A 19,375-nucleotide genomic window follows, 5' to 3' on the forward strand; every position below is an offset into this window, starting at 1 on the left:
CTCCAAACTGTAGGTGTGCCATAATGGTGTGGGGGTGTAGAGAGACGACAAGCTGCTAATTTGCAGTTTAGAGTTTATATTTATCGTCAGTGAAAGGGCTTTTTTAAAAAAAAGACAAGTCAATCTGTTCCTTTAGTTAAATATTTTGATGTGCTAATATTAAACAGTATTTTATTGGTGAAACAAGGCAATGTCACGAATAACAAATCTGGTTTTCCTTTAGTTGCTGCCCTAACAAGATCAGCATTTTCTAAAGCGCAATCACTGACTGATTTTATATCCCTTCTGTGCCCTGCTCTCGCTACATGTCTATCTGTTTGTCAGCTAAGCACTCTTGGTCAGTGCTCACTGGGTTTATCACTTGTTTGCTTTTTATTTTTCTGTGGTTTTTTTTTTTTTTTAAAAAGCCTTTAGATTTTAAAATGCCGGAGGTGCTGTGTCATCCTGCAACTCTGTTCCTTTCCTTTTTAATTGCTTAGATGATAAACTTCATATTTAGTTGATCTTTTGCAGGATAGTATTAGATGTTTAGGTTGAAGGAGAGGAACAGAGAAGTGACTTGGCCTAAGGTCACTCAGCAGGTCATTAGTGGAACTGGAAATACAATCTACATCTCCTGAGTCATAGTCCTGTGCCCTAACTATTGGAGAATACAGCCTCTGTATTGGTTTCTTTTAAATACACCGTGTCTATTGTTCTGTTTAAAGCTGTGTTAATCAAGCTAAGTTCTTGAGGATGTGCTATACAGAGTCCATCCATCATACTACTTTTAAACAGTACCTGGGAGCTTTGTAAATATGGATCCAACTAACCTAGCTTATAACATGGTTTGGCAAAAACTTTTTTTTAAAAAACCTATTCGCATTTATTTAAACATGGTTCTAATGTCTTTGTCCCAGTCTGATTGCAGAACCAAATTATAAGTGTTCTCAAACCATACTTTACAGCTGAGTATAGGTGAAGTCTTAATAAATTAATCTTTGATGAGAAGTGCTATTGCAACTACAAGATGGCTCTGGAAGACAGTAGTGGCCAATACAGTGTGTGGCTCTCAGGATAGGTCTTAATACTGAATACAGTACTAAATACCTTAATGCTGGTTTTAGTATCTCCCAAGGCTATCAAGATCTAGGCATACCTGTCAGGTATCAGGCCCACCCCCTGCTATCTCCAGCTTCCTGGCTATATATTTTTGTTTTCTGTTCTGCCTGCCTGCTGCTGGGCTCTGCTGTCCTATTTGTTTCAGGTTAGGCAGGAGAAAAGTAGGAGCAGCCAAAGAGAGTGGTCGTCGTCTTGGTCCTGTGGGGGGGCTGATGAGGGGTATAATGGCTCCCACCTCCTCCTCCTTCCTGTGGATTCCTGGTTGCAGAGCAGGAGCTGGGAAGCATACAACATGCTGTGAAGGGGAGTGGAGCCTGCTGCTCTAGTGAAAAAGAGCCTGTTCCCTACGAGTTACTGGGGTATGACAATCTTGTGGTTTGGGTGGGAGGGGGAATTGATTTTTATCTAACCCTTATCATCTAATCATTTTAGGTATCTTTGTGCAGACAAGGGGGCCAGATTTTCTACTGTTGTAAATTGTCATGGCTCTGTTGACTTCAGTGGAGCTACCTTGATTTAAAGAAGCTGAGAATCAGGCTCAAGCTGTCATACTGGCAGAATTTGCTGTTTAAAATACTGTATTATATTTGGATGTGTTTGGGGTTGCAATTATTTACGGAGACCGAAATAGTTATAAGGTACTCTGTAACCACATGATATTTATAATTAATATGCAATGATGACCAGAAAGTACTGGAGTCTAGTAGAAGTTACCTATTTTTACAAATTGTTAAATGTGTGTTTTCAGGAAAATCTGATGAACCAAGATGTGATTGTAACCAGTTTCATTGTGCTAATGGAAAATGCATTCCAGAAACTTGGAAATGTAATAACATGGATGAATGTGGAGACAACTCTGATGAAGAAATCTGTGCCATCGCTAATCCTCCAACAGCTTCTTCCTTTCAACCTTGTGCTTACACCCAGTTTCAGTGTCTTTCTCGCTTCACCAAAGTTTACACCTGCCTTCCAGAATCTTTAAAATGTGATGGAAACATTGATTGTCTTGACTTAGGAGATGAAGTAGACTGTGATGTGCCAACATGTGGGCAATGGTTAAAATATTTTTATGGTACTTTCAATTCTCCCAATTACCCAGACTTTTATCCTCCTGGAAGCAACTGCACCTGGCTAATAGACACTGGTGATCATCGCAAAGTAATTTTGCGCTTCACTGATTTTAAACTTGATGGTGCTGGTTATGGAGACTATGTCAAAATATATGATGGATTAGAGGAAAATCCACGCAAGCTTTTGCGTGTGTTAACTGCATTTGACTCTCATGCACCCCTTACAGTTATTTCTTCTTCTGGGCAGATAAGAGTGCATTTTTGTGCTGACAAAGTAAATGCTGCAAGAGGATTTAATGCTACGTATCAAGTAGATGGTTTCTGTTTGCCATGGGAAATTCCATGTGGTGGTAACTGGGGTTGCTACACAGAGCAACAGCGCTGTGATGGCTATTGGCATTGCCCAAATGGAAGGGATGAAACCAATTGCAGCATGTGCCAAAAAGAAGAGTTTCCCTGCTCTCGAAATGGCGTTTGCTATCCTCGTTCAGATCGCTGCAACTATCAGAATCATTGCCCTAATGGTTCAGATGAGAAGAATTGCTTCTTTTGCCAACCTGGAAATTTTCACTGTAAAAATAATCGCTGTGTGTTTGAGAGCTGGGTATGTGATTCTCAAGATGACTGTGGTGATGGTAGTGATGAAGAGAATTGCCCGGTCATTGTACCCACCAGAGTAATAACAGCAGCTGTCATTGGGAGCCTTATCTGTGGATTGCTGCTTGTCATTGCACTGGGATGTACTTGTAAGCTGTATTCACTGAGGATGTTTGAACGAAGGTAAGTAGCACATGTTCCCAAAGCTAAGATAAAGTATTGTAATTATATAATGTACACAGTAAACAATTTAACATAAGCATATATCAATAAGAATGGTCTTATTAGTATTGTATAACTCCTAAAGGTATTCTTCCCCTCTCTGTATTTTTGAAATTCTTATTGGCAGTGATGGTGGCGATGACGGGAAAGAATAATTTTGATCACTTGCCTGTGGGCAGCTAAAATGTAATATTTAGTTGTCCAACAGAAAAAAATGAAAAGGTGCTAATTTTCAGTCTGTGGTCTCATTCTGAAGTAAATTAAAATTAAATAGTGTTGTTGTGATTGACTGGCAGCATTTCTATGTGTTCTGCTTGTTCTCTTTTGGACTGTCATGTGCCAGGGTTTCTCATTCTTCTTTTTCTTAGTGTGTCTACCTCTCACTGTCTCATGTGTTAAATTTTGTCCTTATTTTAATATGAATTAGAATGCTGCTTTTGTCACCAGTCTTATACTGAGAGTAGCACTGGAATTGTGTAATCATGTGATCAAACTGAATTAAAAATTCTACTACCATAAATAATATGAATCTTATCAATTTTGTTATGGTCTAATCCCTATCTATGAATACATGCTCTCTGTTTATGTACTATATAACTTTTATTTCTTCTTGAAAGATCATTTGAAACACAGTTGTCAAGGGTTGAAGCTGAGTTGTTAAGAAGAGAAGCTCCTCCATCTTACGGACAGTTAATTGCTCAAGGCTTAATTCCACCGGTTGAAGATTTTCCTGTTTGTTCACCAAACCAGGTAAGGTGTTTCTGATTATCCCAAAATAGCAGGCCATCCAATTTAAATTTTTACAAACTTGGCTTTCTAACTACCATGTTTTGGGTTTTGAGATTTATCACTTTCTTCAGCCACATCAATATTTTTGTACCACAATTACTTTTAAATATTGGACAACTCTCCATCATAAGAGATGGTGACGGCACACAACTGAATCACTTTGCAAACAATTTCAACAATTTTTTTAAAGGAATGCCAATATCTCTCAATAGTAAAAGGCATGTTATGTGAAAAGTTACAACTGGTAGGTGCAGTGGTGGATGTTGTGTATATATTGCATACAAAGAACATTAAGGTTGCAAAGTCAATCACTCAAAAGTGTCTCCCCCCCCACCTTTCCCTTCCCTGGGACCACGGCATGCTACGGTCTCAAGGGTTCAAGCCGTGCAGGTCCTGTCTGAAGCCTATGCCAAAGGGAGGACGCACATGACTCCTGTTTAAAGTGTTTGTGGGAAGCCAATCAGACTGAGAAGTGCAAGATCTGTAGGGGCTTCACTAAAGAACTAAAAAGGAGAGGGACTTCAGGATAAAATTGCTCCACATGGAGTCAGCCCTTCATCCCTAGGCAGCACAGGTGGCATCTGACCCTAAGTCCAGCACTTCAGTGCGGAGTGGACCGGCCTCGGTAAGAGAGGCCGTGGCACCGAGAAAGGACTTGGATTCCAGAGATCCGCAGCATTGCCACTCCCTGGCACCGAAGACGACCTCCGATGCAAGTGCCCCTATTCGCCAGTGCTGCACAAAAGGAAGAAGACTCAAGAAGAGAGGTTGCTCTCCCACTAGAGCAGTGGAATGAGGAAACACCAGCAATGTGTGTCCTGTGCCATGACACCTTCAGCTCTGACTCAGCCAACACCATCGACTCTGGCCTCACTGGGAAGTCCGTCAAGTCTGGTTCTAGTGGACTCCTCAGTGCGGGAGCCTCAGGAGGAGGACTTAGACCTTCCCTCCACACTAGGCACCTTTGAGGTGGCTAGTCACCTCATAGCAATGACGGCACAATCCCTTGTGTAGGCTCCAGCACCATCGGCATTGCAAAGAGGTCCTGTGCCTTCCAGGGGCAAGCAATGATGCGGCACCGCTCCAGACGGAGTCCTTGTGGGATTTGGAGGTGGAATCATTTGCCTCTGGGTGAAGCCAGCACTATTCCAGACAACAGGAGAGGCAGCCAATGCCTATTATGTCATGACCACCACAGTGTCAGGCACTGGCTCAGTGGCCCTTCTGGACCCTGTGGGCCTACCACTGGGGCCAGATCCTTGTCAGTGGTTTTGGAGGTGCTGGCCCCTCCATCATCAACATCTGTAGCCCAGGAACCTCTCTGGGGACAGGAGATGGGCACGCAGGCAGGCACTGAGATGGGCACGGAGACCAGCACCGCTCCCAGTGCCATGCAGGGTGTTTCAGCGCAAGGGGATCCCTGCGAGCCAGAGGGTCAGGAAAACCCAGAACCCCCGCAGGCATCTTCCTCATCCTCCCCAGATGAAGTGGTGGCAGGCATATCTACCATGTTGCCAGCCATGGACAACAGAGCCCACCAGGAGTTAATCAGTAGGGTGGCTGAAAATTTGGGCATGCAGGTAGAGGAGATGTCGGAGTTGTTCAACTCCCAGGTCGTCATTTTGGTGCTGCGAGGTCCCTCGAGGGTGGCTTTGCCCCCTCATTAAGGCCATCCACAACACTACTAAAGCATTGTGGCAAATGCCCATCTCTCTACCCTCCCCCATGACTAATGGGGTGGAGAGGAAGTATTTTGTGCCGTTCAAAGGGTATAAGTACCTGTTCACTCACCCTTAGCCGGGCACTTTGGTGGTGGAGGCAGCCAACCAGAAGGAAAGGCAGGGACAGCCAGGACCGACACCTAAATCCAAAGAGGCAAAAAAGCTGGACCTTTTTGGTAGGAAGGTATATTCTATTGGGGGTATATTCCAGGTATATTCCAGCTTTGCATTGCTAACCAACAGGCAGTCCTTAGCCGCTACAGTGTTAATTCTTGGAACATGTCCAAGTTTAAAGAGCTACTTTTGACGGACTCCCATTCAGAGTTTGCTGCCATCCTTGAGGAAGGCAAGGTTGTCACAAGGCCCTCCTTACGGGCCTCCTTAGATTCAGCGGACTCGGCAACCTATACCATGGCAACAGCTATAGCCATGAGAAGAAGCCCATGGCTTCAGGTGTCAGGACTTGCCTTTCAACTGCATAGGGCTATTTTTGGAGCAAACAGACACTAAGCTCCACAGCCTAAAGGATTCAAGGGCAATTCTGAAGTCCCTGGAGCTTCATATGCCAGCCCCCCAAAGAAACCATTTTAAACCGCAGCTTGCTTCTTGATTCTAGCCAGCTCCTCCTAAGCAGGACTATGGCAGGAAGCGGGCAGAAGTAACAGACGGAGACCCTCTCAGTCCTCCTCTAACCAGGGACAGGGCTCAGCAAAGCAGCCCCCAGCCTCCAAGCCAAACTTTTGAAGGTGCGCCCGCGGGTGATGCACCAGTTCAGATCCCGGATCCTTCCCCTCCCTTTGTGAATCCTCTGTCCCATTTCTATGATGCCTGGGCACAAATCACCCCAGACCACTCAGTCTTAAGCATGGGAGAATTAGGATATTCTCTCCAATTCTGTTCCCTCCCGCCTTCCCACCCTCCTTCCCCATCCCTCTTCAGGGACCCTTCTCATGAGCAGCTTCTCATGCAGGAGGTGCAGACACTCCTACATCTTGGGGCGGTGGAGGAGGTCACTCTAGAATTCAGGGGCAGGGGGTTCTATTCCTGGAATTTCCTAATCCTGAAGGCCAAGGGTGGGCTCAAACCTATTCTAGACCTGCGAAACCTCAACAAATTCATGAGGAAGATAAAGTTTTGCATGGTCTTCCTGGCTTCCATTATCCTCTCTCTGGATCTGGGGGACTGGTACATCATCTTCGACTTGAAGGATGTATATTTTCACGTGACCATAGTCCTGTCCCACAGATGGTTTTTCCACTTGGTGGTCAGCAACACTCACTATGAGTTTACAGTTCTCCCCTTCAGCCTCTCTGCAGCCAACCAGGTGTTCACCAAGTGCATGTCGGTCATGGCAGCCTTCCTGTGGAAATGGCAGGTGCAAGTATTCCCAGACCTCAATGACTGGCTAATCAAAGGACAGTGCGGGGCTGAAGTGGAGGCCCATGTGAGCCTAGTTCAGACCATGTTCCTCAGGCTCAGCCTCATACTGAATGTAGCAAAGTCGACCCTAACCCCAACTCGGAGAATAGAGTTCATCAAAGCTCTCCTGGACTCCAGTCAGAAACTCACTTTCTCACCATGGGTGCCATCATAGAGGAACTCGGGTGATACCCCACCACTACAGCACAAAATTGCCTGAAGCTTCTCAGCCATATGGCCACTTGTACATATGTAGTACGGCATGCCAGGCTGCGGCTCTGTCCCCTTCAGGCGTGACTAGCCTCAGTGTACAGGCTGAATCGGGACCACCTAGACAAGTTGGTTAAACTCACTCCCCCAGTTATTGAGTCCCTCAGGTGGTGTCTCAACCCGCAAGCAGTGTGTGCCGAAGTGCGCTTTTTTTCTCAGGCCCCAACCCTCGCTGTCTCTAGTAACGGACGCGTTGGCATTGGGTGGGAGGCACACTTAGGCAGACTCGGGGCCTCTGGTCCCAGGTAGAACTTTCGTTGCACATCAACAACAGGGAGCTAAGAGCGGTCCGCCTTGCTTCCCAGACATTCCAGGCCCATCTGGAGGGCACATGTGTATCCGTATTGACCAACAACACATCAGCAATGTTCTATATAAACAGACAGCATGGTGCTTGTTTTTTTCCCCTGTGCTGGGAAGCCCTTAAGCCGTGGGACTTTTGCATCGCTCATTCGATACATCTAGAGGCATCATACTTTTCAGATTCCCAAAACGAGTTGGCCGATCATCTCAGCAGGTCATTTCACAATCACGAGTGGTCCCTCCGCCCGGATGTTGTGAACAATATCTTTCAACGGTGGGGGTTTCCCCAAATAGATTTGTTTGCAACGAAATACAATAGGAAGCATCACCAGTTTTGCTCCTTCCTGAATTACAGCTCGGGCTCACTCGCAAACGCTTTTCACCTCCCTTGGAAGGACCACCTACTATACACTTTCCCACCCTTCCCACTTGTACACAAGGTACTGCTGAAAGTCAGAAGGGAGAAAGCATCAATGATCTTAATAGCACCAGCATGGCCTCTCCAACACCAGTTTACCACACTTCTAGACCTGTCGGTGGACACGCCAATAACCCTGCCCCATAGCCCATATTTGATCACCCAGGACCCCAGCTACCTTCAGTTTCCCAATCTGCAGTCTCTCCATCTCATGGCATGAAAACTCCGTGGCTGAATCCCTTGGAGCCAACGTGCTCAGACCCTGTTAGAGATGTCCTCTTTAGCAGCAGGAAGCCATCCACTAGGTCCACCTGTCTGGCAAAGTGGAAAAATTCTCCATTTGGGCATTACAGAAACACACTCCACCCTTACAGGCATCAATTTCCTTTATCCTGAACTATTTGCTGCATCTAAAACAGAAGGGTCTTTCAGTATCATTAATAAATGTGCACCTCGCAGCTATCTCTGCTTTCCACCCCAGTTCAGCTGGACGCTCAGTTTTTCAGGAACCCCATGGTGGGCCGCTTCCTCAAGGGATTAAACAGTCTGCCTCCTCAAGTAAAACAGCCAACTCCTCAATGTCAACCTTGGGCTGTCTGGACTGATGGAACCTCCTTTTAAGCCATTGGCAACATGCTCCCTCCTCTACTTCTCCTGGAAAGTAGCATTCTTGAAGACGTAAAAACGGTTACCTACCTCTCCTCACTGGTGTTCTTTGAGATGTGTTGCTCATATCCATTTCAATACCCACCCGCCTTCCCTCTTGGAGTATCTGACAAGAAGGAACTGAAGAGGTGGCGGGTTGGCAGGAGCCTATATACACTGCCATGCAGACATGACTCCAGAGGGCTCCACAGCCGACCAGACGGGTACTGCTAGGGGAAAAACCTTCCAACGACTGCACATGGCATGCACACACCTACTTAGAATGGACATGAGCAACACATCTCAAAGAATTACAGTTAGGAGAGGTAGGTAACTGTTGGGTTTTTTGTTTTATTTACCATAATTTGGATCTGTTGTGCATACACATGTTGATACAGTCTAGAGCTAAAATTAAAACTCTTCATCCAGTAAGGTGTCTACCAGCTCTGTCTATAATATATGCCTAAGTTTCCAAAGCTGACTGTATTTAAAGAAAAACTTAAAACGTCTTTCCTCAAACTTCCCTTTAACTGCACATCTTGAAATCTTTTGACACTTCATTGAGTGGCTACTCTCTCACGGAGCCTTTCGGGAAAACTTGGTGAACTGCAAAGTACATATTATTTTCAGGAAAATGCCATTAGGTACCAGTCCAACTAATGTAAAGAGCATCCATAAGCTGTGATGCTAGTAAATACTTGTAGTAGTCAATGTTGAATGTTTTGTCTTAAGTTAAAAGTCTTCTACTTGTTACTGTCCTTAACACAGAGCTACCCATATATCAGACTTTTTAATGTTAACTCGTATTAGAGCTATTTGGTGATCTGAGATTCCAGGTTTCAGACGTGACCGAGATAGTTTTGCATAGAAATTGGGTGAGTGTTACTTTCCTAATAGTGCATATTAAACCAAAAAGGAACAGCTGGCTTCATTGATGGAAGCAGGTGGAGACACAAAGTCAACAACAACAGATAACTTCACAGCTTTTGTAGGAAATGCTATCCTCCATATTTATCTTGGCAAAAAGAGTTCTTCCCTCTGTCTGGAAATATTTCATGTTCAACAGAGACTTCAGCTGTAGATAGGATTCTGAGCTGAACGTATATGTAATAGATGTTAGAATCTGCCTTTATGTGAGGCCTGTTTAAAAAATGTTTTGTATTTACAGATGTGGCTCATGCAACTTGACACTTCTTTTCCTATTTTAAGCATAGGCAGTTTGTGTTATGATTCAGGAATGCAGGCTGTTTAAGCTGAACATCATAAATCCCAGTTGGACACAACCAAGTTCTTTCAGTGTTCTGGTAACATTCAGAATAAAGAAAATAACAGGACATATAGAAATTGGTAAGAGATTAGTTCCTCTCTGTAACAGAGAAAAGAAGGAATATTCTTCACAGAACAGTTGTTTTTCTTCAGGCAACTAGGATGATGGAATTACCCTGTTGGGAATTTAGTAAAATAAATCAAAATGACACTTGTTCCTTAATCAAAATTGCTTTCAGATCAGAGGAAGTGGTTCTGTACTAAAATATATATAAATTTGTATAAAATATCCTTGTGACCCTCCTGTGATGTGTGTAGGACTCTGTACTTCCTTTATAGGAGTAAATTTGAACAGTAGTATAAATTTATAGAGAGATTTTATAGAGTGTCAATAGGCCTTCATGTTTTTCTGAATCTCATAGACTCTAAGGAGATATAATTTTAGTGAAGAGGACTATACTGCAGTTTTGAGAGGGACTGATAAAAGTATAAAGAATATTGAATGGTACAAAGCAGATAAATCAGGCTCTTCTGTTTACCTCTTTTCATAATATAGATCAGAATGTATATGTGAATTTTCTTAATAAACCACAAGGTAGTGAATTAAAACATTTATAATAACTTTTGGAAGTAAAGTACAGCAGAAACTAATAAATGGGATTTACTGCAGATTACTGAAATTTACAAATTACCAAATGTAAAACACGGAGTATAGTGATACCACATCACAAAACATATTCACATGTAATATGCATAAAAACTCTTTTTTTCACCCCAATTTCTCCATCATTTATCCTCATTTAGAGAGAGAGTTTGTGTGTGTGTGTACATTGGTATTTATATATTTATTTAGCCATGGAAGCAGTATCTTAAAGAATTTTTCTGTTATTGTGCTACAAACTGAGATTGCTGGTCTTCTTTTTCCAGCTCAAACCCTATTACTCTGGGGTAAATTGTCTATCCAGGTCCTCTTCCCAGTATGCCAAATATGGATATTTTTTGTGTTAGGAAAGTTGTCTGCCAAGATAGATATCAGTTAGTTACTTTTTTGTTTCCTGATTGACCAGGTGCCATCACTTCTGTTAAGGTTAGATTTCTGTATAGAAGGGGTTTTTTTTAGGCATTATGTTTCTTAACTTTTTCTAACTTGAACCATGGGAGAGAAGGCCAGTGAAACTTAGTTTTGATTTCTAAATAAATTAGAAAAGTTTCTTTATTGAATAGCTGGCTAATCATATGTATTCTATGGTGCTCTCAATCTTTAAAACTCTGGTTTATGATTTGGGTTAAAATCTATATTATTTTCAGTGGGTGTCATTGATGAGAGAGAACAACATACCTTGTCCTAATTCTATCCCAAACTCATAGAGTAGCCTTTGCTGAAAGATGTGTATACGTTTCTGGCAGGTGTGATTCTTTTTATTTAATTTATTTATTTATATATATATAAATATAAAAATCCATGGTAGCCTAGCAATTTTTACATTCCCACAATCTTCTGTTCAATAAAGACCTAGTGTTTGGCTGGATTACAACAAACCCCTAATCCACTACTGTTCTGAGCTGGCTTGCTTGATGATACCATAGACTATTTGGAATATAATGGGTCTGTACAAAGTGTCTGCAATCATTTTTCCAACAATTGTTTATCTTTAATTCTGTTTGATCAGGGTTTATATAAACTGAGAACATGAACTGCAGTTGGCTAGCTAGTATTTTTACTAAAGCCTCTGTCATAATTCAATAGTGATATGAGTCTCTAGGAGCTGCATAAGGTAAGGTGTTTTCCAACTTTAGGGACAACAACCACAGTCAGAGTCTATGAAAGAAGGTAAAGTTCCTCTTCCAACAGAATAGTGAGTGTTGAAAGATACCCATCAAGGAATCACTAATACCTCCTTTAATACCTTGTAAAATTTTAGCCTACACTTTATATTAAATGTATGCAAGCATTTATGCAAAACGTAAGAGCTAATTTCATTCCTTTGCCAACAACTGGGAAGCTCCTATTTAGGAACAGATGCAACATTACAAAATAGATGCATGTTGTCTAAGGCAGTGGAGAGAATATTATCTGAACTGTTTATAAATTACCCACCAATTCATGCAGGTTTTTTTTTTTTAAGTTCTTGTCATTTGCCAGAGCTAGTCATAAAGGACCATGTCTTCCTCCAATTACAAAAATGGATGTACTCCTAATTTTCCATTGATGTCAGTAATTATTCTAATGTGAAACTTGTGTGAAGAATAGAATCACATCTAGTACGTTCCAAAATAGGAATATGAAATGGAGAAGGAAAAAATAATTCTTCTGGTTTTAATCTGCATATGTAAAGTTGCAAAGAATTCTTCATATTGATTTTTTTTAAGTATTCTTTTTAATGTTAAATCAGGATGTCTTAAGTATTTATTCCTAATGTCTTGATCAGCAGACACATTTCAAATTTGCAAACACTTTTTAGAATTTAAGCTACAAGTATATGGCTAAGATTTTCCAAAAGTTACTAGTGACTTAGGGTGATTTTCAAAAATAGGACACTACAGATAGGCGCCCAAATCTATAGTTAGGGCATCGAAATAAGTAGCTTGTTGGGGGGTGGGTGGGTTAGAAATGCTGAGCTTCTAGAAGTTCTTGTTGAGATTAATAGAAGCTGCTGGCTGCTCTGCACTTCTAAAATGACAAGTTATTTATTTAGATGCCTAACTTTAGACTCCTGTTTTTGAAAACCTTAACCTTTGTGTATAGGCTTCATTATCACTTAAGCTTAGAGAATTTGGTGTTTGTGGTCAACTTTCCTGTCTCATTCTCCTTCTGACCCAAAATATTTGCCAAATCTTGTCACTTCTTTTGAACAGCACTTCTAAAATCCCTTATTTTAGCCTTCCAAATAAGTCATTCTTGATATACCTTGGTTATCTTGCACCTCAACAACTTCAGCTTCCCTGCATTTCATTGTGAAGCTCCTCCTTCACCCTTCCCTATTACTCTTCTAACCAAATTACATCCCTTTTCATGTCCATTCACCTCATACGGGTCCTTGAATTTTGCAAAACCACATCTCATCTACATTACGGTTCTAATTTCCTCCTCCTCCTCCTCTTCCCTCCCCCCCCAAACCGTCATGTTAGTTGCCCCATTTATAGTATATTCCACACCTTACAGGATCTAGGCATCTTCCATACCAATCTTATACTCAGAATGGTCTCCCACTACTCCTATTCCCAACCTCTCCATTTAAATCCCTCTAAAATTTGCACTTAGTGGAGCCTTTAATTGTTCTCCCAAATATTCCAACAGCATTACAAGATATCTACAGCCTGTGTATTGCCTGGACTATATTTGATTTTAATTTAGGTTCTTGTCCCAAATTCATCACTGTAGTATCTGAGCACCTAGATTTAGATCTCTCTTGTTAGAGGGCTTTCCCTTCACCCTCTCTCCTGGTTCTTGTCATGCAGAGACAGAGCAAAAGACCAGAAGTCCGAAGAACAGACAATGCGATGTTTATTGGGGTTTAGTTCCAAGCAAACATATTCCGAAGCCCTTCATACCAGTCAGGCTTAACTTTATACAGCGATAGTTTCCCCCTTCCCCTCCCCCAAATATAGTTCTATACGCCAATAGAACCCCTTCTTCTTCTAACCCCTAGCTCCACACTCCAATGGAGCTCCCTCTTCCCAGTGTTCTGTTTTCAGCTCTGGTGCCGCAGAGCATTTACCCTGTGTCTCCCTTCCCAGCTCTGATGCTGCAAATCCTTGCCTCTGTCCCTGTTCCTCATTCCCCTATTCCCAGTCCCCCATTCTCCCATTACTATTCCCAATTCCTCCTTCTTAGCCGGCGCAGATATACCTGGAATGCATGCCCCTAGTCACATCCCTTATAACTTATCGTCATGTTCTGTTCTGGAGTGTTTTGAGTAGGGGTCTTCATCCCACCCCTTTTGTACCCCCCCATCCTCTCTTGCCCCTACCAAATGGTTGCCTGACCTTGCTTTGAGATAAGGAGTTGATGGAGTCATCAAGTGTGTGTGCTCATGTATTACATTCCCACCATGCCCAATAACACTTTTAACTGCTCTATCCCTTATCGCTTCCCATTGTACGAAAAGCCCCATCTGGTTGTGGGAAATGCAACACAGTGTCTTTGTTCGTTGTTCTTCATACATATTAGTATAATATATAAAAGTATAAAAAAGTCAAACCCAAAATTCTATCTCAGGCTGACAAACAAGCCTATATGCTAACATCTCTCATTTAGGTTGTGTATCTTCCTCCTTTTCTGGCACACTGTCAGCTCTCAGTGACTAATTTGTGTGTCATTTTTTTCAGGCTTCAGTTTTGGAAAACCTGAGACTAGCAGTGCGATCTCAGCTTGGATTTACCTCAATCAGACTTCCGATTGCTGGCAGGTCAAGTAACATTTGGAATCGAATTTTTAATTTTGCAAGGTCCCGTCATTCTGGATCACTGGCAGTAGTCTCAGCAGATGGAGATGATGTTGTTGCCAGTCAGAGTACTAGCAGAGAAGCTGAAAGAAGTAATACTCACAGAAGTCTATTTTCAGTTGAATCTGATGACACAGACACAGAAAATGAAAGAAGAGACACAGCAGGAGCAGTTGGTGGTGTTGCTGCCACTTTGCCTCAAAAAATTCCACCTGCAACAGCAATAGAAGCAACAGTAGGAGCATGTGGAAGTTCCTCAGCTCAGAATACCAGTGGTGGTAATACAGATAATGGAAGAGAAATGACAAGTGTAGAACCCCCAAGTGCAAGTCCAGCACGCCACCAGCTCACTAGTGCACTAAGTCGTATGACTCAAGGATTACGTTGGGTACGCTTTACTTTAGGGAGATCAAGCTCAGTAAATCAGAACCAAAGTCCTTTGAGACAGCTTGATAATGGTGTAAGTGGAAGAGATGAAGATGACGATGTTGAAATGTTAATTCCGGTTTCTGATGTAGCATCAGACTTTGATATGAATGACTGTTCAAGACCCCTGCTTGATCTCTCCTCAGATCAAGGACAAGGGCTTAGGCAGCCTTACAGTGCAATGCATCATGGAGTAAGGTCATGTAAACGAGATGGCCCATGTGAGCGCTGTGGTATTGTACACACTGCCCAGATACCCGACACTTGCTTAGAAGCAGCACTGAAAAATGAAACTAGTGACGATGAGGCATTGTTACTTTGTTAGGTACGGATTGAATAGGGGAGATTGAATACAAGTTGGAGCAATATCAGTCATTGTTTTGTACTTCATAGTTAAGAAAACTAGATTCTAGTTTTAAAAAGTCCAAGGTAAAATCATGTGATTAACATGTTTTTGCCTGTGTGGTTCAATAAACATTTCTTATACTGGGTAATTCTGGACTACTAAAGTGAACGTTTTAATGACTCGGAATAAATGTATCCAGTGTAAATGAGTTACTCTTTAAGTAACCAGGGTTCATCCAGTTAGTTTCAAATTAGTTTATCCTGGTACTGTAGTTCACAATAGAAACATGGCTACTCAAGACTTACTGACTGCCTGTTTGTTTACCCCATATTAACAGGTTAATTTGTACAGAATTTTTCCTTTGGAAATTGAATCCATTGTATTATTGCCAACGTACTTGTAACTTAATATACTAAATGCTGGTAAGGATTGTTAATGTAAAAATGTGTATTTTTCCTTTTGAGGTTTATATAACATTTTGTCTAAATATTCTTGAATTACATCATGTGAACTTTTTCAAAGGGAGAGACTTTCACCATAACACTTTTTTCTTTCAAAAGTTCAAAATGCAGAGATGTATCAAATTTAGGTATAATTAGATAAACTAATGGCAAAAACCCTTTTATAGTCTTTATAACATTGGAATCTGACATTTAATAAATTGCAATCCAATATGGTACAACTAAGTAGGATATAAAATCCCAGGTCATTCGTTATCTCAGTTTGAGGACAAAAAATCAAATAACTGAAGATGTTACAATATGCATTCTTAAAAATATCTGATATAGGTACATTACTAAACAGGATACATTCCAACTGGTAATAGATCTTTCCCTAGTAATATAGATATAAAGCTTATTTGGATTCAAGGGATTTGCACTAAAATCATATTGAGGTTTCTAATGAGCTTAGTGCACAAGCACTATCACTTTAAGTACTATTCTCTAATATTGCAATTGCTATATATTTCCATGGCTCTTTTCTTGGGGAGTTGCATTTTGTTACAATTGAATTTCCTTGACTAAATCCCTATTTATTCATTGTATTTAAAAAAATTGACTTACTTGGTTTCAGACTGGTTGTTCAAAAAAAAAAAAAAAGAAAGAAAGAAAACCCTTCAGTATATCCATGTAAATTTTTTTTTTTTTGGTAATATTACAAGTTGGAGCAAAACAGATCAGTGAAAAAAATTGTTTATAATTTCCAATTTTGTGATAAACAGGTAAATGTGTGGCAACTAGCGTGATAGCAGGAATCTACATCTTTTAAAAACAAAAACAAAAAAATTGTCAACTACTGTCTTATTTATTCTTTGCCAGTCTATTTTGAGTAGGCTTAGTGATTCAGTATGAAAAATGTATTTGTGTGTGACTGTATGCTATTTATTAAATTTTAAATACATTGCTGAATGTCATTTTAAAGCATGTTTAAAGTCTTGTGCATTTCTGTCATGTTATGCTGTCAGGCAGAACTGACTAAAATGTTTTAATATGTATCAAAATTAAAATGAATTTTTGTTATGTTTTGAGGTACTTTTTAAAGATAAACCCAAAGATCTACTTGTTTTTGTTTTTTTGTTTATTTTTTTTAAACCCTCATCTATGGAGTACAAACACATCTAAAAGAAAAAACTGAATAGTAGACATCTCGCTCGCTCGCTCTCTTCATTCACATCAGCAATCTGAGAAAATGAAGCAAAATTTTACAACCTGTAGGTTTATTCTCAAGAGGTAACAGGTATATATCCAGCTCAAGGTATGATCCTGCACATTGAGCTTTGAGGAACCTATGTGCAATACAGGTGTTGAGGACTCTTTGAAATTAGTCATTCTTCAGTTCCCAAATGCAAGCATTAAATTCAGTTGTGCCAGAGGTGTTAAGGTACAAATCATTAGCTCCAGTTTTTTCAGCCCTTATCCTCATTGACTAATACCATATTCTGTTTATTTTAGCGGGACTACTTGCGGAGCAAGTTACTATGCAGCATGAATAAGGTGCAGCAAAAACTGGCCCTAAAATACATATGAACCAAGTAAACTCTTCACTCCATGTTCTGATGTAAATTGGTATTTTAATATTTTTTAAAAAAAAACCTAACTGAATCAATGACATTGGAAAGTGATTCTGAAACTGTTTGAATAACTGCTTCCTATCAAGCATTAGTACAAGGCCTCATGAAACATGTCAGACATATACATACAAACAACAAGTGAACAGTATTGATTCTATTAAAGTCTATAGGTTTGCATATAGAGATTTGTTAGGGGAGAAGTGAAGTACAATGGTCAGTTTTTCTAAAGGAGAACAATTAGACAGAAAACATGGGAGTAGGATATGATTGGGAATTGGGACATTAGCCACTGAAAATATAGATTTTATTTACAGTCTGTTACAATGCTTTTAATGCAACATAATTTAAGGGTAGCTATCAAGCTCATTGTTACTGGGAATACAAATGGTATCATTAGCACTCTGAGCAGACAACTGTACCTCTACACGTTTGTTTCCGTCTGAACTGCTGGAAATATATCATGAAGTGTTTTTTTTATTTGTCTTTTCGCAAATGTTGAGACATCTGAAGGAAATGTTAAAGATACATAGTTGCTGTCAAATAAACCTTTTACTTATAATTTAATTTTTGTTAAATATGACATCACGTTCAGCTACCAGCTCTGAAGACTGCACAGTTTTTATAAGAGGTTTCTATTTTCTTTGTATGACAGTTTCTAAATGTAGAATGAGTTCACATGTAGATGTAATTTATTCCTTTCACATACCACATTTTGTCTTTCATCATCTATCATGCAGTCCTAAATATAAGGTTGGTTGCTTGAGTCTCTCTGTAACACAACTATTTCACTTATCTAGTTTCCAGTTACAAGTCCAACATGTGCATGAATACAAGTGAATTTTTTTGACCCATCCCTGCTCCAAAATTAATTCTAGTAGAGCACCCTGAAAATAAAACAACTTCCTTAGAGTTGTAATTATTGTTGTGTTTTATTTACTACCGTGCTAACAAAATCAGAACTCCCAGGCAAAGTTTATGCTTGTTCAAACTGCTAATCTTAGTGCTTATTCTGGGAAATTCATATTAATTATTTAAATTAATGACTGTTAAATCCTCATTGCAACTGGGACTTAATCCACAGGCTCTTTGAGTGATTGCACAAGTCCATTTCATTTCACTTCACTTCAGGTGTGTGCACACCCACTGCACCAGTGTGAGATATTTTTCCCTTAATGCTACCCATTAGGGTGGCACATGCCCCCTGTGCTGCCTCATGCTGCTGTGCAATGGTATAAAGGGTGGAGCCACCTCCCTCAGTCCCTTTTTACCAACTGTGATTGGTAGTCAGAGCACTTTAGCAATTCCTGCCCCCCTTCAGGAAAATTGTTTTCTTATATATAATTGGTACTCATTTTTGTAGTGTTTTCATAGTATAGCTAATAGATCTATGTGTTCCCACTTGTGATGCCCAGTACTGGGGAAATGCCTCAGTCTCTGGGCTTTAAGCAGCTTGCACCAGCTGCAGGAAATCCAGGCTGGTAAGTGACAACCATTCTCATGTTTAAAGTGCCTCAGTGCAGTTACATCCGGGACAGGTGCCAGATCTCCAGGAACTTTAAGCCCTGAACCAAGAAAGATGGAGAGACAAGGCTTCGTCACCTTCTCATGGAGGCTGCCCTGCATCCAACTTCAGAGCCTTCCTGTTTGGTGTCAATACCAAACATGTCGACTTGAGTAAGGAGTGCTCCTCCAGACATTACTGAATCCTGGAGCCTCTTTTCTTCCCCAATGCCAAGAAAGAAACATCATCAGGGTGTTTTGAAGAGGACTCATCCTCCAAAGATTGAGGTCTCCAGCACTGTCTGCCAGTAAGTAGGCAGGGAAGAGTGTGTCCTCAGAGAGGAGGCACTCCCTGATGCCAATAGCACCTCAGGCAGGGTCATAGACTCCTGCTCCAAGGTTAGTGTCATTGAGGCCAACCACTGCCACAACCCTTGGTACCAACCCTTCTGATGCAACAAAAGCAGCATCAGGGGACCCTCTTTGTGCCAACAATACTGGAGGCTTACATTGTGATGCAAGATTTCTTGTTCTTTTTAGTTCCAGATTTCCTAGCGGTGCAGGAGTCAGCTCATTCGGGGCCATTGGATATGCAGGCTGCAAGCATGCTGCATCCCCTGGTACCATGGCCTGCTTCAGTCAACCCAGTGTCTTGCCTGCTACTGTCAAGTGGCAAATCAAGTATGCTCTTCATGGTGCCTAAGTCTCTGGAGACTCAGTGCCAGACCTCACTACCAAGAGGGTGCTTCTGTGTTCAGGAGACTTG

At 41.1% G+C, this 19,375-nt stretch overlaps 1 protein-coding gene across 2 annotated transcripts in view; it reads left to right on the top strand.

The window, feature by feature from the left end:
- Nucleotides 1-16,597, top strand: part of LRP12 (LDL receptor related protein 12) — a 101,541-nt gene extending 84,944 nt beyond the window's left edge. For both annotated transcript variants that reach the window (XM_048841461.2, XM_048841462.2), the window contains 3 exons: nucleotides 1,850-2,951; nucleotides 3,608-3,740; nucleotides 14,151-16,597. In XM_048841461.2, coding sequence (XP_048697418.1) covers nucleotides 1,850-2,951; nucleotides 3,608-3,740; nucleotides 14,151-15,017 — 2,102 coding nt within the window. In that variant the 3' untranslated portion in view covers nucleotides 15,018-16,597. The remainder of the gene's footprint in view (nucleotides 1-1,849; nucleotides 2,952-3,607; nucleotides 3,741-14,150) is intronic.
- Nucleotides 16,598-19,375: the final 2,778 nt, after the last annotated feature.

This window comes from Caretta caretta, chromosome 2, assembly GCF_965140235.1.
Source record: "Caretta caretta isolate rCarCar2 chromosome 2, rCarCar1.hap1, whole genome shotgun sequence".
NCBI lineage: Eukaryota > Metazoa > Chordata > Testudines > Cheloniidae > Caretta > Caretta caretta.